At 32.7% G+C, this 24,507-nt stretch overlaps 1 protein-coding gene across 1 annotated transcript in view; it reads left to right on the top strand.

The window, feature by feature from the left end:
* LOC114326238 (UBA-like domain-containing protein 2) overlaps positions 1–23,000 on the top strand; it is a 95,298-nt gene extending 72,298 nt beyond the window's left edge. The window contains exon 3 of the mRNA XM_028274537.2: positions 6,896–23,000. Coding sequence (XP_028130338.1) covers positions 6,896–7,072 — 177 coding nt within the window. The 3' untranslated portion in view covers positions 7,073–23,000. The remainder of the gene's footprint in view (positions 1–6,895) is intronic.
* Positions 23,001–24,507: the final 1,507 nt, after the last annotated feature.

Raw genomic sequence — 24,507 nt, 5'->3', positions numbered from 1 at the left:
TTAACGATTTTATTTTTAAATGTTCGTTGAGCAGAAGAAATTGCTAGATTGTTGTAGTCATAAAATTCAAAATTTAAAATTTAATGCCTGGAAAATGTTTGGCTTAAAAAAATACAGCCTCAATGAAGTTTTGGTTATTCAAACTTTTCGATCCCTCTACAGATGCTTAAATAAAGTTAATTTGAAGTGGATAACGTTTAATTGCAATTAGGGTGGAAATAGCAAGGGTAGTATTGTTTTTTTTTTCACGAAAAAACTAGAAATCGACTTTATTTTACTTATAATTCCCTTATGGTAGGGGAACCCAAGCGGGGATTTTTGCAGTTACTCGAGCGCCTCAGATTATCACATGGGGAGAAACCGTGTATCCTGTAAAGGTACCTCTACCGTAATAGTGGCTTTTAATACAGGGAGTTCGTTAAGGGGGGTCCGAAAAAAAATCTATCCTTAGAAAAACTCGAAATTGTCAGATTAAGATAATGTAAGTTAGTAAGTATGTACATGCAAAAAGAGTGTATATTTAAAAAATCTGACGATTTGAGCGAAGCGTAAGGAAATGGGCGAGTCACAAAGTTTCACAAAAAAAGCGAATATTTCGCGGAATGAACGTCAGATCGAAAAACTAAAAATGCGTATTTAATATTTTTCAAAATTCTATCGAATGTTACCAGGGGGTTACTTTAAAGTCTTAAATAGGAGCCCCCAATTTTTATTGCAGATTTGGATTCTTTACGTAAAAATACGCAACTATTATTGGAGACATTTTTTCGAATTATGGATAGTTGGCGTTATAATCGGAAAAAGCGATTGTTGGAAATAAATAAATAAATAAATTAAATAAATAAATTAAAAAATGGAAAGTCCCCAACTTTATGGAAAACTTTACTGAATTTTTCGGTTTTAGGACCTAATCTTCACAACCCAATGGGTCCCCATAACGCTCGAGTAACTGCAAATTTAGCGTACTTTCCTCCCCTACCATTAATTTATATGCTACACTACAGAGTTTTGAAAAGAATCATTTTAATGCTTTTTTGAAGTACTTTAATTATTCTTTCACATTTTTCCAGTAAAATTGACCGTTATCCAGTAATTCTGCAGAGTTTTTTCTAAAATTTTTATTTTACTATAGAATTCTTTAATTTAGTTATTTTCTCTATAGAATATTGTCTGCTTAAAAAATTTAGAGTCTAACGATTTTTGGTGTTATTTTTAATATAAAGGTTCCAACCTCCCAGTTGAGGTGGATTCCACACCCAAGATAAAGCGCACTTTGAGATAGGGTAGGTACTTATTCTTATAAATTCAAGAAAAATTGATGCGTGTTTATGAAATTCGGAGTGAAAAACCTTGAAACACTGTACTCAATGGAGAAAGTATTATTCGTTTTAGTTTTAGTAGACGTAGTCGCAGGTCAAAAATAATTATTCTATTTTTTAGCCTGGTCTAGAGTAAAAATATCGCTTTAATGATACATAACTTTAGAGACAATATTCATGCAAAATGTCTAGGAACATTGAACAAAGGTTTTCGATTATTGCACGTGAATACTCTTGTCAATCTGTCTGGAATTCGAATATCCACTCATACACAGTTTTAGTTTTTTAAGGACAAAACTTTAAATTATTTTCATAAGAGCAAATAATTAATAGTTGATGGCTGTAATAGTCGTATTTGAAAAGAACAGTTTAAAATGAAAAATAAAAATAAATGATTATATTCTGCTGGACAGAAACACCCGAATAATGTAAACTTTTTGAGGTTACGTACAATTTTTAAATATAACAAATTTTCCAAATGCAAAATATTAATGTGTTCATTCAGAAAACTTAAGTTTTATTGTAAAACTACTGAAGCCGAATGAACCATCTTTCAATAAAGTCGTTCCAGGAACGCAACTCATAAATATTGGCAATGTCATTTTAAAGTCTTCTACTTTATGGTATAATATGAATATGTCTGAATTGCCGATATGAATGAGTCAGATTAAATTAAATTATTAGAAGAATTTTTTTACTAAGCAACAACATTTTTGTTTACTTTATTAATATTTTGTATTTTGATAACGACGTCCGAAGTGGAAGTCGAAACGTTAATAAAATAATTTTTTAAATTGAATTGTGGCTTACTTCCCAGTTAGAATAGTAAATAAGTATCTTATCTCAATACTTGTTAATAAATAGGTAAATTGTTGATGTAGGCAGTACCTAATAGATAATAAATAATATTCCTAACATCGACCTATACCTAGTCTTTATTATCTTGGGTTTTTACAGCTTACTTTAATCGCTATCGAATTAGCATGTCTTATATTGGTGCATTATTTTAACTAATAATGGTATACGCGTCGGTTCAATTCAGTTCTCTCACAAAGTCTTCCTGATGAAATTTGGAAGCTGAAACACGTATAAGAGGAAGGCGAAAGACTCGAATTAAATCGAAACGGAATCATCTCTATTTATTTTATTAATAAATAAATTCGTATACAGATCATACTAATACATGACTCAATATAAAGTTCTGAAATTAACAAAAGTTCGGGGAGTTGCAAATCAATAAAATAGTTCAGAAAAATAAGGAAAAAAATATCCTGTTGGTGACACAACCCCCTCCAGGCCTAAACCAAATTTTTTGAGTAGTATGGACATCTATAATAATAACAATAATAACCTATATGTTTCCTGCAGCCGATTTTGATGATATATATAGTTATAAACAAATGAAGATCAAAAAACGGTAAATTTTCGCTTTTTTCGACTATTACCAAAAAGTTAAGCATTTTAAACAACTTTGAGAGTAAGAAACTCATAAATCGTATAAAAAAACTTCAATATGGCGTTCGCTGAATATGTCTATCCTTATTGGTTGCTTAGAAAATTGCAAAATAAATCATAAATTTTGAGTTTTTATAAATATTCATAACTTATGTAAAAATTAACTTAGAACCTTCTTATTACACAGAATGCTGAGATTTCTGGTGCTTAAATCATACCCTAAATTTTAAAGCAATTGGTCAAATAGGTCTGGATCCCGCGTATGAAAAAAAAGTTGATTAATAGCAAGCTGAAAATTTGTTAATAGCTTAAGGGTGTCTAGTAGGATAAACTTTGATATATAGGAACACTGGAACAGGGGCAGTTTTAATTGTGGAACAGGTTAAAAAATTGGAACGGTCACACCACGAAAACGGCACATTTATTTTGTCCGACAGAACAGACTTAAACTCTGCTAGTCCAGAGAAATAAGGTTTTTCTCGTGACACATCCCCCTCCAGGCCGAAACCAAATTTTTTGAGTAGTATGGACATCTATATTATTAACCTATATGTTTCCTGCAGCCGATTTTGATGATATACATAGTTATAAACAAATGAAGATCGAAAAACGGTAAATTATCGCTTTTTTCGTCTATTACCAAAAAGTTAAGCACTTTAAACAAATTTGAGAGTAAGAAACTCATAAATCGTATAAAAAACTTCAATATGGCATTCGCTGAATATGTCCAACCTTATTGGTTGCTTAGAAAATTGCAAAATAAATCATAAATATTGAGTTTTTATAAATATTCGTAACTTAGGTAAAAATTAACTTAGAATCTTCTTATTACGCGGAATGCCGAGACTTCTTGTACTTAAATGATATTTTAAATTTCAAAGCAATTGGTCAAATAGTTTAAAAGTTATTTAATTTATTTTTCCCAAATTCATTTTTTTTGCAACACTATAAGTCAGAAAATTATGAGGTTACAATAATACTTCGGACAGTTTATGAAACAAGAACATTTATACTATTACCTTAATTAAAAATAAATGACAAAAAATAATTTTAAACAGTGTAAAATTATTTTGCAAAAACATGTCCATTTTTTGCTTACTTATAAACAATTAGAACAACTTTTTAACCGTTACCCGTAGAAAAATTATTTTTTCATATTTAGAAAGACTGAATTTTTATACACATTTAGAAAGAAAAACAACTGTTCTAGGACATTTAGGGACAAAGTTAGCCCCCCCCCATTTTTTTAATTCACATGTTTTTGCAAAATTATTTTGCAATATCTATAATTATTTTTTGTCATTTTTTTTAAATTAAATTAATACTGTAAATTTTCTTCTTTCATAAACTATCCAAAATATTACTGTAACTTCATCATTTTCTGACTTAAGTGTTGCAAAAAAAATTAATTTTGGATAAACAAATTAAATAACTTTTAAACTATTTGACCAATTGCTTTGGAATTTAGGGTGTAATTTAAGCACCATACGTCTCAGCATTCCATGTAATAAGAAGGTTCTAAGTTAATTTTTACATAAGTTATGAATATTTATAAAAACTAAAAATTTATGATTTATTTGGCAATTTTCTAAGTAACCAATAAGGATAGACATATTCAGCGAACGCCATATTGAAGTTTTTTATACGGTTTATGAGTTTATTACTCTCAAATTTGTTTAAAATGCCCAATTTTTTAGTAAGAGACGAAAAAAGCGAAAATTTACCGTTTTTTGATCTTCATTTGTTTATAACTATGTATATCATCAAAATCGGCTGCAGGAAACATATAGGTTATTATTATAGATGACCATATTACTCGAAAAATTTGGTTTCAGCCTGGAGGGGGATGTGTCACCAACACGATATTTTTCTTCCTTATTTCTCTGAACTATTCGAACAGAGATTAAACTCTCATGCAAAAATCAGACTGCTATTTATCACCAAATGGGCGTTTTAATGAGTGGAACATGTAGAATATGTCAAATGACAGGAATTATGACAGGTGATAAATAGCAGTCTGATTTTTGCATGAGAGTTTAATCTCTGTTCGGAGAGTTTAAGTCTGTTCTGTCGGACAAAATAAATGTGCCGTTTTCGTGGTGTGACCGTTTCAAATTTTTAACCTGTTCCACAATTAAAACTGCCCCTGTTCCAGTGTTCCCATATGTCAAAATTTATCCGACTAGACACCCTTAAGCTATTAACAAATTTTCAGCTTGCTATTAATCAACTTTTTTTTCATACGCGGGATTCAGACCTAAAATAGTTTAAAAGTTATTTAATTTGTTTATACCAAATTAATTTTTTTGCAACACTATAAGTCAGAAAATGATGAAGTTACAGTAATACTTTGGATAGTTTATGAAAGAAGAAGATTTATACTATTAATTTAATTAAAAAAAAATGACAAAAAATAATTCTAAATATTGCAAAATTATTTTGCAAGAACATTTTTGCTAACTTCGTCCCCAATTGTCCTAGGACAATTGTTTTTCTTTCTAAATGTGTATAAAAATTCAGTCTTTCTAAATACGAAAAAATAATTTTTCTACGGGTAACGGTTAAAAAGTTACTCTAATTGTTTATAAAAAAGCAAAAAATCGACATGTTTTTGCAAAATAATTTTACACTGTTTAAAATTACTTTTTGTCATTTTTTTTTAATTAAGTTAATACTATAAATGTTCTTTCATAAACTGTTCGAAGTCTTATTGTAACCTCATAATTTTCTGACTTATAGTGTTGCAAAAAAAGTGAATTTGGGATAAACAAATTAAATAACTTTTAAACTATTTGACCAATTGCTTTCAAAAGGGTATGATTTAAGCACCAGAAGTCTCAGCATTCCGTGTAATAAGAAGGTTCTAAGTGAATTTTTACATAAGTTATGAATATTTATAAACACTCAAAATTTATGATTTATTTTGCAATTTTCTAAGCAACCAATAAGGATAGACATATTCACCGAACTCCATATTGAAGTATTTTATACGATTTATGAGTTTCTTACTCTCAAAGTTGTTTAAAATGAAACAAACTGGAACATGAAGTAAAAACCACTTCTATGTAAAAGGTATATTTACTAAAAATTTTTAGAATCCCAATGGATTCAATAAAATGAGTTCATCAGAACGTTTTCAAACCTATCGGTCCATCATCAGTGAATTTGAATACCTGCAAAATAGCCCCAGAACCAAACAATGGTTGTGATTATAAATAAATCTACATTATGTTGAAATAAATTTAAAATGGCTAAACGCCGGGATTAAACCTCTGGGAACATGGTGAAACTCTACCCGAGGACCCAATCAACCATCTTCGGTCAACGATGACTACTAAGTGTAGTACTGGATGCTGCAGTGAATACAAAAGGGAAGGAATTCTGCACTATGCAATTCACAACCTCCGTCTGCAGCTTGATAAAGTTCCAACGGAAATGGACCTAGTTACTCTATAGGAGTAATACTAATATAAAAATAAAAATGTATACCATTTTTATTCAGTTGCAATTCGAAGGCAAAACAATGTTATTTTTCACTTAGAATACGGAGCGCAGTCCAGCACTCTGAATCGACGATTTTCGACTCTTATTGGAGTCTCATCGGAGAGACGTAGGCGCTGCTCCATACTCTAAGTGACCAACACCGAGAGTTTATCCCCCACACCGCAACTGACGTGAATAGATTAGGTGACTAGCGTCATCTGGCAATTGAAAGGTAAAGCTTTCAATCCTAATAGCGACATTAATAATATTGAAAAATATTAAAAATATTACTAAAAGATTTTTAAATTGAAGACTTATTGGTCCATTTCCCTGGTGACACCTCCAAGGCTTCTACAATATGCAAGCCAAATGGATGCTGCAGTGAAGACAATATAAATAATAAAATAATACTTATATGCATTAAGTTCCCTTAATTTTTTTAACTAGCGGATTTAGTGGGTTGAACTTGTCTGTATAGGTTGTAAGTTTCATGAATTTTGGACCTTCTGAGGGATTTACCCGCGACTGATCCGCCACTGTATATACATGCTTAATTTGATTACCAAGTCTCGCGCGAAAAAATAATTTACTTTTTGTTAATGGTTTTATTATAAAAATAATGTTACGGTTCTTTTCAGGTGATAACTCCATGCAATACTCCAGCGACTCCGCCAAATTTCCCCGACACACTACTGGCATTTTCCAAACTGTCGGCAGGCAACGGCAACAGTCCGTCCACGAATTCGGCAGGAGCCGCCCCTCTTCCGCCACAGTCTCGCCGCTCCCCGCAGCCCATTTTTCACCAGCAGCGATAAAATAGTGCCAGTTGGCTTTTGTGCCCCCATTAAATCACATTTACGCTCAGTGTAAAAAACTTTGTATGTAAATTGGAGACTATGATAAATGCTAGTGAAATTTGTTGAGATATATATTTTGGTTAAGTATTTTGTTGAGAGAACACTGTTTTTGGTTTTTTCTTGTGGTAAAACAGAACAAGCAGAATTTTTTTTGTTGACGACGGTAGAACCGTTAAGATAGGTTGACGATGTTTCAAAATAATTGATCGACAAACGGATGGTCAATAAAGTTTGTCTTGTACAGTTTCTTGTATATTATTTAGTATGATATTTCCAATGATATCCTCTATATAACGCTCCTTTCACACACTAAGAATTTGAACGTGCGATCGCTAGAACGCACGATGACATTCCAATGGTGGCTCAAGCAATCCTATGGTAACTTTCACATTGCACCGAACGTTCAAACCTCCGTGCAATGAGAAAGGTTCCATATTAGGGTGGTTCGAAAAAAACTTTTTTTTAAAATATCAAGGAAAAATTCCTGTACTGGCTGTATACCATAGATCACAAAAAATAAAAACCTTATTTTGTAAAAGGTATATGTATTTAAAAACCCTAAAAAGGGACTGTATCACAAAACGTTTTCGGAATCAATATTCCATCATCAGTGTTATCACAGGTTTACATGATTTAAGCCACCAAAATGTATGGGTAAAAACCCTTAAATTGATTTTAAACAGTTGGGGTTACATTATGTTATCAGATTTTGACGGATGTTTTTCAGATTAACCCCTGGCATCACATGACATCAACCATATTGGTTGGAAAATTGTAGGTCGAACCTTACATGGCAGAGTTTAGGTGACAACTTTTTTTTATTTTAGATCGCTATAATAGTGCTCAAAAGTTGCCATTGGTATAGACTTGAAAAAAGCACTAATTATTATTTTTTTTATAAAAACCTTAATTTTTCATATTTTTTTTTAAACAGGCCAGATGGTTTTAATTGCGTTCCTATACCATGAATTAACTACTAAAAGTATGTAAAATCAATATAAATGCACTTATTATACATGTATTTCATATCTTCCGGTCGCGCAACATAATACAAAATGAGTACTAAAATTAGTAGTTTTTGCAAAATTTCAAAGTTTGACTGTTTAGTACAATTTAATCATACGACTTTTGGAGATGCTATAGTTTAATTCAATTACAATAATATATTTAAAATCCAAGCATATAAGATACATTTTGATATTCAAGTGGAATTCGGTCGCGCAGCTTCGTCAAAAATAGCAGACTACCGAGAGGCGAGGCGAAAGTGACGAATGCCAGCGAAGCGCGCACAGCCACAAATACAGATACATGTGGGAAGACTTCTACATTGGAGTATTTGTCTTCTCCATTACAACGAACTGCCATTCCGCCACCTTTTCCAAAACTTAGATGGAAATACAACAGGCACAATAGGATATCCGGACCGATTGGAAAGGCCCTACCTGATTGTGAAAGACTACGAGCTGTTGTTGAAGTCTTATCGATTGTGAGATTCAAAAAGTTGAAAAGCGTATTCATAGCAAGGACCGATTGTACTTGCTTGAGATATCAGTCGTCAAGTTAGGACATTGTTCAGAAGACTTTGTAGTGCGTGATCCTGACCCAATGTCAAAGTTGGCATCGCTGAGCGGTGCAATAATGTGGTTCTAATATAGCCGTCTCTGGAACTGTGTCCACACACTTTACTTGAAGCTTCGGTCACTAGCTTAACGCATCTTTCAACTGCCTGTGTATGGCATGGGAAAGTATCTACATATGACATATACTCATAACAGGCTTGAAGTCATTGCTCACATACTGTTTTATCTCTTCATTAGTTAATGTTCTTATCAGTGGAGGGGAGTCAGTGTACTGGTGTTCCATTTGATAATTTCCTAATACTATTTAGCTTCAAAGTTCAAGTTTGGTAGTTTAAAGATTCTGATAGAGTCACTTTCAGATATTGCTTGCTTTTCCTTCATGATACGCCTAAAGCCCAGCTCTCGGATATGGTTTCTTTCATCAGTTGCCATAGCCAAAAGTAAATTTTCGGGATGGGCAAAGTAAGCATTCCGTTGTAAAACGGGATCAACAAGAAGCTCTTCTGGTAAGTGTACCTTGAAGATTCAATGATTTTGTAATCATGTCTAGGCCCGTCTATTAATTTGTGGTTTATTTTTGTGGCAAACCACATAGGCATATTATAACATTTAAGAATGAATGTGACAATCTCTCTCAGATTTTCAGAAGGGTTGGACACGCTGATGTAGAAACGCAAAACTCTGTTTGCAGTAGTAAGCCATCTTGAATGTGACGTTGGGCTAGGATCACGTACCCACTACAAAGTCTTCTGAACAATGTCCTGACTTGATGACTTCTGATATCTCAAGCAAGTACAATTATTGTTGCTTTCTAAGAATACGCTTGTCAACTTTTGGATTCTCACAATCAATAGGATTAAAATCAATAAGTGGTAGTCTTTCACAATCAGGTAGGGCCTTTCCAATTGGCCCGGAATATCCTATTGGGCCTGTTGTATTTTCATCTAAGTGTTGGAAACGGTGGTGGAATGTCAGTTCGTTGTAATAGAGAAGACAAATACTCCATTGTAGAGGTATTCCCACATATATCTTTATTTGATGCAGCACGCGCTTCGCTGGCATTCGTCACTTTCGCCTCGTCTCTCGGTAGTCTGCTGTTTTTGACGAAGGTGCGCGACCGTATTCCACTTGTATATCAAAATTTATGTTATATGCTTCGATTTTAAATATATTATTGTAATTTAATTAAACTATAGCATCTCTAAAAGTCGTATGATTAAATTGTACCAAACAGTCAAACTTTGAAATTTTGCAAAAACTACTAATTTTACTCATTTTTTATGTTGCGCGACCGGAAGCTATGAAACAAATGTATAATAAGTGCATTTACATTGATTTTACATACTTTTAGTGGTTAATTCATGGTATAGGAACGCAATTAAAACCATCTGGCCTGTTTAAAAAAAAATATGAAAAATTAAGGTTTTTCACAATTTTTGCTAACTTCGATGGCATTGCGCGACCGGAAGACAAATTAATAAAAAAATTATAATTAGTAAGTCTCTACCAATGGCAACTTTTGCGCACTATAGCGATCTGAAATAAAAAAAAAAACAAAATAAGAAAATCTACGGTTTCGTTTTGATTAAAATCTGTCTTCCTCCATCCCCCGATAGTACTATTTCTAGGTCTACCTGTTGTCAAGGAGGCTCTAAGGAAGACAGATTTTTACCATTCCGACCGTAGATTGTCGATATAAATTAAAATAATTTATATAGCAGTATGGATAGAACGCCCTCTAACGGGGAATAAGCGAAATGAAATTTGACTCAATTCAAGCTTTCTGCTTAACCCAGGTATAACATACCAAAAGGCACCGCCAGGAAAACATTCTACTTTGCGGTTCAGAGAGCCCATATGAAACGAGTCTTTGTACTCTATGCAGAGTATGACATTAACAAAATAAGAAAATCTACGGTTTCGTTTTGATTAAAATCTGTCTTCCTCCATCCCCCGATAGTGGGAAACACTTTTAAACACTTTTTTTCGAACCACCCTATTCCATATGATTGCTCGAGCCACCATTGGAATGTCATCGTGCGTTCTAGTTCTAACCCTCGCACGTTTGAAATTATTAATGTGTGAAAGGAGCTTAGGAATTGTTAGAAAACGTACTTTTTGCGACGTACTTAAAAAACAAATAAAATTGGTTCAAAATCTATTAGATTACATACATTTTGATACTTTTATGCTGCAAGACACTCATTCACTTATTATTGCCAAATAACTCATCAAAACTATTCCACGAATTAATTGTGTCAATTAGGAAAATCCCTAAATGCACTATTGTTTAAACTTATAATCGACGAGATAATAAAAACAATATTAAGCTTACGATATTGGACGTAATATGAGTAAGATCAACATTAGACTTACCACGTACCTAAAGTAACTGAAGGCATCTATTGCCCCAAGTAATTACAGTAGACTCGCTCTATATCGTTGTTCTGAAGCTATTTCCTTGTGGCATTTTTATGATTAACTATTTAGTGGGAAATAAGCCACAATTAAATTGAAAAATAATTTTATTAACGTTTCGAATCCCAAATCGGGTTTCGTTGTCAAAATACAAAATACTACTGTATTACTGTAATACTAATGTACGATGTCGCTTTGTAGCTTGAAAAAACGGTCATTTACCTATCCATCGATATTAAATTTTTTTAAATCGGTTGTCAAATGACAGCAAATCATTTTTAAAATGAAAGATGCAATGTGGAAATCACATAACATAATATCATTTTGCTTAGTTATGTTATTTAGGTACAGTCCGTCTAATTTACTTACCGTTGCAGGTCATTATTTACGTTAGAGATCTAAGTTGACATTGTTGCCCAACTACAAAAAAATCTTGAATTCATTTTAAATCAAATACATTACACAATTTTTGCGGAAGTGGATTATACAGCAAAACAAATTAATATTCAATGTAAATAAATAAAAACTTTAGAAATAGAAAACAAGAATTAAGTTATGTATAATCCTACGTTAAAGTACATAACAAAAACAGTAAATATAATGAAACAAATACTTATAGTAAAGAATATAAACAAATATGAAGTGTCATCACCGCAACTGTCAAGTAAATGTTACCAATTTATGTCAAAATATCACCTTCGTTCGATTATAGTTACAGTGTATTCCGAACAAATGTGCTTCATAAAAACGCTTTATAATCCATTTATACAAATTAAATTAAAAATATTATTTTGTATTTCTTTAAGTTAACATTATAGAAATCTTTAAATATTATTTCTACGCGTATGTAATAAAATATGCCTAGTGGCTGACGCGGATGACGTGCAACGGTAAGTAAATTAGATGGAGTATATGTGATATCCACGTTGCACCGCTCATTTTAAAAATTAATTACTCAGTGATTTGACAACCGATTTTTAAAAACTTTATATCGCTGGATAGGTGAATGACCTTTCTTTCAATTTACAAAAAAATATACTGGGTGTTCTATTAAAAAAAGTCAACAACGTTTTTTTCAAAAGTCCGCCATTTTTCTTTTCGTATTTGAAAGCGATATAAAAAATTCAGTCCATTCAGACAAAACTTTTACTAAAATAAAACATTTCAGCGAAAACCGCATATTTCTATCTTAAGCCGTTTAGAAGTTATAGGCAGTTAAAATGGGGGAAAATATAAGTGGACACCCGGTATTATTTTCAAACCTTAGTTGCGCTGATACATACATAAATTGGATGATTTAGCAACTAACAACATACTGTCGGTGTGCGCATGCCCCAGGGAATGTAAAAATTCATCCTCGTGCCTAAAGGAGTACAAAACTTCAAAAAGAAAAACCGAATATGGATGAAAGATTTTTTCAAGCCGCGTCACATTCAATTATTGAATGAACTGTATGAGCAGTACGATCTCGCGAACATTCAATTACTGAATGAACTGTTTGAGCAATACGATCTCAAACTTTTTATTTTGTTTTTGACAGCGGTAATAGTTACTAAGTTACATTATTTTTTTGCTGACTGCCGCTACACGACAAGTCTCAGTGATGTTTTCACTCGACATAATTGCAATATTGCTTTTGATAACACTGATAAGGCGAAGTAAACAACATGAATTGAAAGGGAAGTTGAACGAAAAATCCAACAGGTTTTGTACTTCATGCGTCAGACCGTGCGCTATGAAATTCCTACTTTTCAACTTCAAACAAGGCATGCGTAGCGTCTGCCTTTTGTTCATTACACCGTGCGCTGTGACGCATGCGTTTGTTGAACACGAAGTTGCACCAGTGTAGACATAGCTTAAAGCTTGTTTATACGATGCCTCTTTTCGTGCGTGGTTGCATGCATCAATATGCTCGAGAGGCACGTTTTTTACTACTTGTGTCTTTATTTGTTACCCCAAAATGCGAAAGACTTGTCTTGTTTATTTATTTTTGTAATCAGCGTGCTATGTTTTTAAAGCACATGCCAATTTCTATACTACAAAGTACAATGTTTTCTCACTGTTCCACTCCATGGAATGCACAGCGAAAAAAAAATTTAAATTGACTTAAATAATTCTTAAATTTACTCGCAAGTAAATATTCTACTAGATTGTAATATATTGCTTATTTAAATTCTCCATTTAATATTTACTAAATCTAAAACACAAGTCAAATCGGCAATGGTAACCATTTTTAAAATGTGAAATCTCTATTAGGTGTGATGAGCACCTCGCTTTGCCTCTGTTTTGTGGCATGCACAGATGCATGCCTCTTGCCTCTAGAGATACGTGGCAAGTTGCACGAAAAGATGCATCGTGTAAAAGCGCCTTTAGGCGATTATATTTGAACAAATTAATAATTAAATAATTATCTAATGGTTACAATGCAAATTTATTGACCATTCTGCTGTTTTATGTTGTAGAGTTTTATTTACTCATAATAAAAATTTGTGATGATATTCCAATCGAAATAACGTCTTTTAAAATGTACTAACAGTTTTAAATAAAGACCTTTAGTAAATAACAGGCTTGTTTGGTTAACAGATACTGTATAGACTGATAAATTATTCAAAAAATGTTCCAATCAGGTGTATGTTTATAAATCTTGCATGCATTAAAAAAACTCACAAACGAATGAATGTGTTCTTTATTGGTTGCCAGCACGAAATACTTGGTTACTTCTAAATATAGAAACCTGATTCTAAAACTATGTTGTTATTTTATTTGATTTTCTATTATAGAAATGTGAAGCTACAAGGTGTTGTAATTATAGTCCTAATATTTGTTTAGAGTTTAGAGAACTGTACATAAACTATTATAGTTAAATTGTGTATACTTTTTTTACAAAAATGTCTTCTAATGATAGTAACAATTTATATCTGCGTAACTCAAATTGATTAATAAATAAAATAATTATAATAATTTGAAAATCGCCGATGATGCAGTCATAATTTAAAATAGTCTGGATTTGATTGGAGCAAATTATGAAACTGATTCCAGAGTCACTAGCCCTTATGGAGCAGGTTACTAACATTATCAAAAATATCTTTTTGTTTATATAGTTACGTGTTACTCGTGTTAGATACGGTTACTATAGTACATATACCGACGGAACAACAACGAACAAAATATATTACACATATTCGCTGTGTGCAAGTACTTGGAGGGGATACGAGAAACGATCTTGAGCTAGAAGCGGAGAAATCTTGCAACTTTCTTAACATATCTCTTAAATAATAATTCATATTGTTAATTGAAGTTGTCAAATTGACGTATATTTCATACCTACTGTCATTGAAGAAAATGGGATTTCGCAAATGATGTGTTATAAATTGTAAAAATTATATGTTGCTCCACAATATTGAGATGGTTATGCAATTATTAAAGTAAATTTAATTAATGTTTTTTTGCTTGTAGTACAATGTTTACCTTTTAATAACATAACCTCAATCTTACTTTTTCTTCTTATTCTTTTTTGGGCTATGGCCTTGACAATTAGGGTTGTTTCGTTTTAAACGTTTTCTTTTAATCAACTGTTTTAAACATGTTTTAAAATTTTGTTTATGTTTAAAACAGTTTTTGTTTAAAACACTTTAAAACATGTTTAAAACACTTAAATTGTACAAGCGTTTTTTTTTTCATTTTCTTTATTAATATGTATAATGAACATAAAAAAATTATTAAATACATTATATAAACTTTTTAACATACATACATATTATTTATTGATTAATAATCGGAACACAGAAAAAATTGGAAAACTTAAAACATTTTGCATACAAGAGTTAATCAATTTGTCAAAACTGTTTCAGTCTCATAGTAATCTTGTAATATAAATCATCAATCTGATCAGTCACGTCATCACTGATAGAATTAAGTTCTTTAAAAATTGAAACCAACTTAGAAGCTTTGACATTGCCTAGTGGGCCTAGCCGATTACGTAGTTTGGAATGGTAAACCGTATGATGAGAAGAGTCTTTCTATGTTGACTGACGATGCAATTTCTGTGTGAAGCTGTTGAGCAAGTTTCAATGCTGTAGTATTTATATTTTTCTTACAACGCCACCATGCTAATGGTTTTACATTCGCAATTAGATGTTTAGAACACATATATGGTTTAAATGATACAACACTTTGTCTGATAATAATAATAGTAATTGAAAATACTTCTGGATGATAATTGATAATGCATGGATGATAAGTTTATTTCCACTAAAGCGATGATCAAGCAAATTTGCCAAAAAATGAGCTGGGGTCATTACAAAATAACTGACAGTAGACGTTATTGCAATAGCTAACTTGCAATGCGAATTTATAAATAGTAAATAGTCTGGGGTTCCCCATGCAATTTCTTATCTATTATTTAGTAGAATAATAGATCAAACCCCTTCACCTTCAATTAATGTTATGTATAAGAAAATATGATTTAAACAATGTTTTCTTCTAAGTTTTATTTGTTTAAAATATTAAATTTAAAATCACAAAAAACATGTTTAAAGCAAAAAACGTTTAAAACAAAAAAAAACATGTGTTTTAAACAAGTTTTATTTGTTTAAAACAAAAAAAAAGTTTAAAACAAAAAAAAACGTTTAAAACAAAAAAACGTGTTTTGTTTCATATTAAAAAAACATGTTTTTTTGCAACCCTGTTGACAAAATTATCCAGTAACCAGGACTAATATAATTGGCCAATATAATTAAAAGTGCTATAAATGTTGCTGAGCTATGAAACCAGGTGTCGCTCTTCCGAACTTACACGGTCCCAATAGAGCAATAACAAAATCATAAAAATGATTGATAACACAATACCTATAACAGTGTAAACACAATACCTATAACAGTGTACTTTTGTAGCGACTTTTGTATACGAACAAACATGAAGTCAAAATATGATTTAAGTAAACTACAATATGATGTTGCTTACGATGTTAACATTATACCATCATTATCAATGGCGTTACAACTCTTCGTGAGTCTTTGCCGCGTTTACTATCACCTTTCTATGTTTGTCGGTACTGTGTCACTATGTACATTTGTCTCACTCCCATTTTGTCTAGATCCTACCTGACTGCATCTTCGAAGTTATGATCGTTTATAGTAACATTTTGCCTTATTCGCCGTCGTTTTTGTTTTGAAACGACTATGTATTTTGTTTTGTCTTTACAAAGTACAAAGTTAATGGACAGCCTAAGTCTGACGTCACAAATGTCACAAAATTGGGAGGAGCTTATATTGACTCCAAACAATTTTGTTTGTAACGTTAAATGGTCATAATTAATTTTTCATTTATGTGCTCTGTGTGGCAAAATAAGACTTCATTTAGGTATTTCGTTAAAGAAACGTGTTAATTAAGAGATTTTTATTCGTTTTTGCTTAGGTGGTTTTTATTCCTTAGTGGTTGAAAATAAACATAACCTCAAAACTGTTTACGTTCTAATCATTGCATTATATTAACTCACGTGGGCAAAAACGAATAAAAATCTCTTAATTGACACGTTTCTTTAACTAAATACCTAAATGAAAAGTCTTATTTTGTCAAACAAACCACGTAAACAATAAATTAAAAATTCCTTATGAGTGTTTAACATAAACAAAATTGTTTCGAGTCAAATATAAGCTCCTCCCAATTTTGTGACGTCAAGACTTAGGATGTCCATTTTTCTAAAAAATATATGTCTGGTTTTGCAGCACGACAGCTAAAAATATTAGCAGGGTTACAGCAAGGATTTATTTATTTAATATACTTATGAATGAATCGGACTAGCTCAGGCGGTAGGATTTCTGACTTCCATGCAAGTAGGCTGGGGTTCGAACCCCAGCGCCGGCGATAACAGCTAGACATTTTTAAATATCTATAGGTCCCAACTCGACTCAGCCTGAATTAAATGAGTACCTTGGGTAAAACCAGGGGAGGGATAATAATAGGCGGTTGAAGCTCATCACTGGCCCTGTTACCTTCCTTGTATACAGTAGCGTAGGCCCTAGACAGCCCCAAAGCCGCTTTAGCGGTATAAAACCGCTTTTTATACTTATAAGGTAATAACAATTTAAAATAATGAATAATTTACCAACTTCTCGTAATGAAAAGTGCACAATCATTATAAAAGGGTTGATTTTTTTAAGTTTTTATAAAAAATAAAGGTTTAATATGATTGAGCGCTTGACCACGGTTCTACCGACCTAGGGATCATCCATAAACTACGTCGTAAAAATTTTGGACTTTTTAATACCCTCCCCCCCTTCCGTCGTAAATCGTCGTTTACAGTTGACCCGCCCCCTCATAACGACGTCGCAATTGCAACTCATGACCCCCTCTTTTAGTGTAATTCCATGTTATTTCTGGATTTTTTAAGGTTAGCTATCAAAATTACGAATTGTATCCGACAATTTACGAATGTATCCAAATTATTATGACTATGTAGCTTATTAATATCCGCGTATTTTTTTCTCCCAATTCACTGTACAACTAATTATAACAATACCTTTATTGAGACTAAAGACAATACTTTTATCGGAGGTCCTATGCTTTCTTAACTGTATCATATAAATCTTGATAGGTACTTATTTTGTTTTAATTTCAAGACCATTTCTTATATTAAGTATAAATATAATCTACTGACTAAATATTTCATTTCTATTCATTCTTGTACAATTGTTTCACACACCCGTGTTGCTGCCCCCCCCCCCACTTGCAAAAATTAAAAAACAAATAGCCCTGATTTATTAGCTATTTATGAGCTTTCATATTCCGCAAACTAAAAATTTTGAGCTCGTTCCACTGAGCAGGAATTGAATACTTTGGTGGGGGTGCTGAGTCAGCCCCCCCACTACTTAAAAATAGGAATATTGAATCGGTTTTTGCGGTAGAATTACGAGCTATTTATGAGCTCTTGAAATTATATAGTTTCGATTTTTGAGCTCTCCCCTTCACCCCCAAACAACCCTTAGTTGATTTAACTTAAGAGAAAAATGCTTAAAATATATCGTATTGCGGATAAAATTCCTATTGCTTATATACTCTAAGAATAAACTATTAAATCACGTGCATTTCGATTATTGAGCTACAACCCCTTCGCAAGAAAACCACCCTATCTTCCCGGCTTCAGAGAAAGTTGTACATACTTAAAAATGCATTAAATTAATTATTTGAGGACTACATATCATTTAATAATTTATAAGCTCCCGAATTACGCGCATTTAGAAAAGTAAATTGCAATTTATTTTGTATAGTGCAGTCACTGAAGGTAAAAATCAACGATTACCTTCGATTTCGGCGAACCTTCATCGATTTTCACGAAAATTGGTCAGTGGTTAGAGGATACCTCAAGACACAAAGGTGATGGTACCACCATGGGTGAAGGGGATGAGCTCAAAAATCGAAACTATATAATTTCAAGAGCTCATAAATAGCTCGTAATTCTACCGTAAAAACCGATTCAATATTCCTATTTTTAAGTAGTGGGGGGCTGACTCAGCCCCCCACTAAAGTATTAAATTCCTGCTCAGTGGAACGAGCTCAAAATTTTTAGTTTGCGGAATATGAAAGCTCATAAATAGCTCATAAATCAGGGCTATTTGTTTTTTAAGAGTATTCAGTAAATAAATGAACAGTTTAATATTTATTGCTTCCAGACGTTGTTCTTTATAGAAGCGTTTGTTTAAATACGTAGAACAATGTTTTATTGTTTGTTATTGTGTAAAAAATTGCTAGCAATATTATTAAGGCCGTGAGTGATAAAAACGAAATAAAAAGTATGCCATAAAAGTAATATACCTACTAATTCTTTTTAATTCTAAAATAGGGTATATTTTTTATATTCCTGAACATCAAACGACGTCGGATGTGCACTTATGGCCCCCTCCCCCTGTCGTATACCGTCGTAATAAGCAAAGACCCCCCCTCCCCCTTTTCAACGACGTAGTTTATGGATGTCACCCTACCTAAGATGTGTATTGTGGCTCATCCTGTGGTTAAAATCTCGGCAGAGCCTTTTTAATCTATTCGGTACGGCACCGGTTTACTAGAATGTGACCGGCTGGACGGGTGCGGACAGCGCTTCCCTAAATCAACACTCAAATATATGTACCTACATAAAAAAGGATGAAATGGCATGTAACGCGATATCGTTGACAGAGTAGAAGACTAATACTATCACCGATAAAACTTGCTTTAGCAAGTATTTTTAAACGTAAATGAATCATTTACTGGTATTTACGATAATTCCCGGTACCTAAGCAAGTCTTCTTTGCATTTGACCTAAGTCGTTTCCCGGGTACCGAAAGTTTTAGCAATTCCGGTCGTTTCCTGTCTTGAAAAGGTTAATAAAGTCTATTATGACCTTTTACCACACTTCTACGAAGCCATAGGGCTCGAGTTGGTAATAACTGAATCTATTGAGCCTTATCCTATCCAATGCTGAGCAGTTGGCAGTAAGTATTCAGTTGTTTGAAAAGTGATGGAAATTATTTAGTCTTGAAACGGATTGCGACCCAGTGGTTCGCTCCCGGTTTATTAGGAAAATACTTGTTTGAACATTGCATTTTATTCTCTGGTAAAGAGCTGCTGAGAGAAGCAAAATAATCGTGCTCATTCATCTGCAGACATTGACTCCAAAAGTTGAACTTCTTTAGCAAGGCTTCATCGATTGATGGTTAATATTAATATCCACAGAGAACGGCAGTTCTCACCAGTGGCGCACAACACCCCTACAAGCGACACTATATATACACGAAATTTTCAATTTTCTAAACCTGACTGAATGGAAAATTGGGCCACATCCCATCTTAAAGTTTACGAAAAGACTCGTCCATCCATATGTTACTTCTCCATTTTGGTCCAAGGGTGTGGAATTTACGGCCCTTCCCATTTAAAGCCTGTTTTTCGTTCTCGTCCCCAAAACTCCCAAAAATTTAAACCCGACCTTTGCGGCTTCTGATAGCATAGATCATTACCTTTCCAACGCATGTTTAATTTTGAAAATCGGTTGTACCATCCAAAAGTTATCGGTGTACACCTTATATCTGGGAAAATTCGAATTTTTAAGTTATAGGGTTCATAAGTATGATCAAATCTATTTCTTATGGGAAAAACGGTTTTTCAAGCTCAATAACTCCTGTAATACGTTCAGTTATCATACTCGATCTTGGATGCATCAGATACTACTTGTCAATACGTTTCAAATTCATGTTTAGTGATCAACATCAGGTAAGCCGTTCAGAAATTATAGAGCTCCAAAGGTATAATTAGTCCAGGAACTGAAAATTTTCACTTCGCAATTTTTACAGAATGAATAGATTTGTTTAAAAATTTGACAATAAGTAGTGGATAGTCCAAGGATCAAAATCTATATGATGCCGAAAGACGCTTTTACCAAGGGGGTAGTTGCCACCTCATCTCGAGGGTGGAAATTTTTTTTTTATATTTTGCCCGCAAATGCTGGTAAAAATATTAATTATAAACAAAAAATGTTCATTATAAATTTTTTTGATAAAATTAATAGTTTTCGATTTATTAGTTATCGAAGCTGTTAGTTTTATATCGGAAAGATTACCAGATAACGGCAGTTCTCGCCAGTGGCGCAGAAATACACCCCCCTACACGCGACACTATTATATACACGAAATTTTCAATTTTCTAAATCTGACTGAATTGAAAATTGTGCCAACTCCCATCTTCAAGTTCAGAAAAAGACTCGCCCATTCATATGTCAACCATCCATTTTGGTCCAAGGGTGTCGATTTTACGACCCTCCCTATTTAGGGTCTGTTTTTCGTTCTGGTCCCCAAAACTCCCAAAAACTTCGAAAATTTAAGTCCAACCTTTGCGGTTTCTAATAGAACTGATCATTACCCTTCCAACGCATGTCTAATTTTGAAAATCGGTTATACCATTCAAAAGTTATAGAGCTTAGAAATGTGACTCAATTTTTATTAAAAAAGGGAAAATGTTTGTGGATATGTATGTATCTGTGTTTGAAAGTTAAACCGATTTGATATTTTTTCTCTGTATTTAAAGAGGGGGTCAGGGCCGATTTAGAACCGGTGTAGTTTGTGACTTTTGACCACCCATAAGCCAGCTATAGGACTTTGTAGGTACAAAACGGCATATTTTTTGGGGGTATATATATTCGGATCAAGAAGAGGCATGAGAACCGCAAATATATCAAATCAATAGTGTTGACTTAAGCTTTCAAATGGTGTCCAAGCCGTCAGGATCAGACGTACACACGGCTCAGTATAGCCGAAAAACTGAAAAACTAAACTTTGAAAATTTTGGTTTTTCGACAATTACTCAACATTTCAACGTACGAATTGTGCCAATAACTTAGCGTTTGTATAAGGACTCAAGACGAATCTAACGATGTATACCTCATATCCGGGAAAATTCAAATTTTTTAGGTTATAGGCTTCATAAATATGATGAAATCTATTTTCTGTGGGAAAAACAGTTTCGAAAGCTAAATAATTCCTGTACCTAATAGCTTCAGTTATCATACTTGACCTTAGATCCATCAGATACTACTGGTCAATACGTTTCAAACCTATGTTTACTGATCAAAATCGGTTAAGCCGTTTAGAGAAGTTATTAAAATACAAAAGTATAATCCAATTAACGATTATTCCCCAAATGGTTTATGGGTTGTAGTGGTTACGACGCTAAATTTGATCTGGCAACGGGCAATCCGACTTCATTTACCGGCCATCTCAATATATTTTTTTTTTCAATCTATTTCGAATAGAAAAAAATCTAGTGTACATTCGATGGACACTAGATGATTTGGGAGATAATGCAACAAAGGTGACCAATTATAAAGCTTGACGTGTAATAGAGGAACATTGCATTCAACTTCATACATTTAATTTATAAATAACTTTGAAAAACTCCTGATACAAGAATAAAAAACCGCTAAACGCCGTAAAAATGAGTGGCGCATAAAATATTCCAGCTACAAAAGATCTGATATGAATGTTACGTGGCGCGAAAATGGATTTTCATTTGATGCAAAACAAAATTCTAGTTTTATTTTAAAAGATTTTTCCATAATATTTGCTAAATTTGAAGTAAACGTGCCACAAAAGAGTTTAAAAATTCAAACTGTATCAAAGTTACTCTTTTGTGGCGCGTTTACTTCAAATTTAGCAAATATTATGGAAAAATCTTTTAAAATAAAACTAGAATTTTGTTTTGCGTCAAATGAAAATCCATTTTCGCGCCACGTAACATTCATATCAGATCTTTTGTAGCTGGAATATTTTATGCGCCACTCATTTTTACGGCGTTTAGCGGTTTTTTATTATTGTGTATTATATTCAACGCAATTAAAAAAAAATGATAAACAAACGAGAACTTAAGAAAAGTCAAAGAAGATAGTGCGGAAACCCTGGCTATTGACCATTAATGAAGAAAAATTCAACAGGCCCTTGAAGGAAAAGAAAACCGATGACAGTAGAAATTATTAAACTCTTATAATGTTTCGTTTAATCGTTTAAGTTAATAATACTTTTTGGAATTTCACCTGGTATTCTTGGCATGCTGTACGTGTATTTATTACAAATACATTATTAAATCTTGCATGGATAAGTAACAAGTTCTAGTATTACTTAAGCAATTCCACGTTGACTGTCTCTTGACAATATTATTAAACGCAATCAAGTGTTATCAACCAATAATGATACACAAACTATAACAATATATCAAATTTATATAGTCCAAAATCTTTTATAACTTAATTTTTAATTTAAAACCTTTTAAAATTGTATGAATCTTGAAGTTGACAATGAAGTGCATTTTAAAAATTTTGAACCACATGTATGAATTCAAAAATATAGTTTTTTGAAATCTTCATTGAATGTTGTTTTTTTTTTAATAAAACCTGTACCATAAATATCTTTTGAGAATAGGTAAAGCAAATAAAGACGATATAGAATTGGAGTCTACTTAATTGTAGTGAATTGAAGTGAATTAATAAGGGAAAAAAGAACTGAACATTCACTTGTGTAAAGTGACTAGAATCTTGAGATAACTAATATTATGCATAACAAAAAAAATCACGTGCATCTACTCTATAGAAGAAACATACCAATCAATATTATACAAACCATCGACAAACATCTACTTCCATAATCGAATACAGGCAAAGATAAATGGAAAACTAACACAGTTTATACCAGTACAAAGCAGAGACACTCATTAAGCCCACTTCTCTTTAATATAATAAACGAAATAATAGAAGCAGTACGTAAAGGTCATGGTTACAGAATGGGGAAGAAATAAATCCAAATATTATGTTATTTAGACGCCACCGCATTAATCGCCAAGACAGAAGACGATCTCCAAAGATTATCACACATATTCAATTCAACAGCTAAGAAATACAATATGATAACATCTGCAGAAAAAACCAAATGTATGACAACATCTAAATAACCACTACGATGTAAAATCGAAATTGATGGGAAAATAAAAGCAGGAAGCAAGGTTTAGATATCTGGGAATATATAAATATATAACCAGTAACGGGGATATTAAGAGGAAGTACGACAACAAAGCTTAAAAGCAAGTTAAGCGGCGGGATCTCTTAATGACACAATCTGGAAGAACAAACACCTAAGACAAGACACAAAAGCAAGAATCTAGTAGCAATTAGACCTATATTGCCATACACACGGTGGAGACAAGACCTGGCACATCTAAAACGAGACTACTACTAGAAACAACAGAGATGAACATACTTCGACGAATATTGGGGAAAAGTCTGCTGGATAGAAAGAGAAGCGAAAACATACGAAACAGACCAAGAAAAAGATGGTGCGATAATTTAAACAATTTAGGAGGCTAATATTGAAGAAGAAACAGGCTCTAAAGCCTACATACAAGAAGAAGACAAAAAAAAATTAAAAGAACCCTGAATTATGATGACATGCTCCTGAATACCATCGCCGAAAATCTGGATATCGGTATTAAAAATGTAACAGGAAAATATTGTCTAAAACAGAAAATGGTAGTACATAGAATAAACCGAAGGATAAAGGAGTTATTGGAATAAAGAATAAAACTGTCAGATAAAATCACACAAGAATACAGATCAATAAATACGGATATAACAAAAGAAATTAGAACACATGTAACACAACAAACGGTGGACAATGTTTGAGATTCCTACATAAACTGAACGATGTCGCGTTGCTCAGAGTCTGAAGAGATGTGGAGGTAGTTCTTATAACATTCTTACTACCACATAAACAAAAGAATTGAAAAGAAGAAGAATTGGTTGATAATAGCTACTAAAGATAAACCAGAAATATTGAATAAATAAAACAAGATATGTAAGAGATAAAATAGAATATACAGCTGCAT

This window comes from Diabrotica virgifera, chromosome 7, assembly GCF_917563875.1.
Source record: "Diabrotica virgifera virgifera chromosome 7, PGI_DIABVI_V3a".
In the NCBI taxonomy this organism is placed as follows: domain Eukaryota; kingdom Metazoa; phylum Arthropoda; class Insecta; order Coleoptera; family Chrysomelidae; genus Diabrotica; species Diabrotica virgifera.
This window is presented reverse-complemented; position numbering and strand designations above follow the sequence as displayed.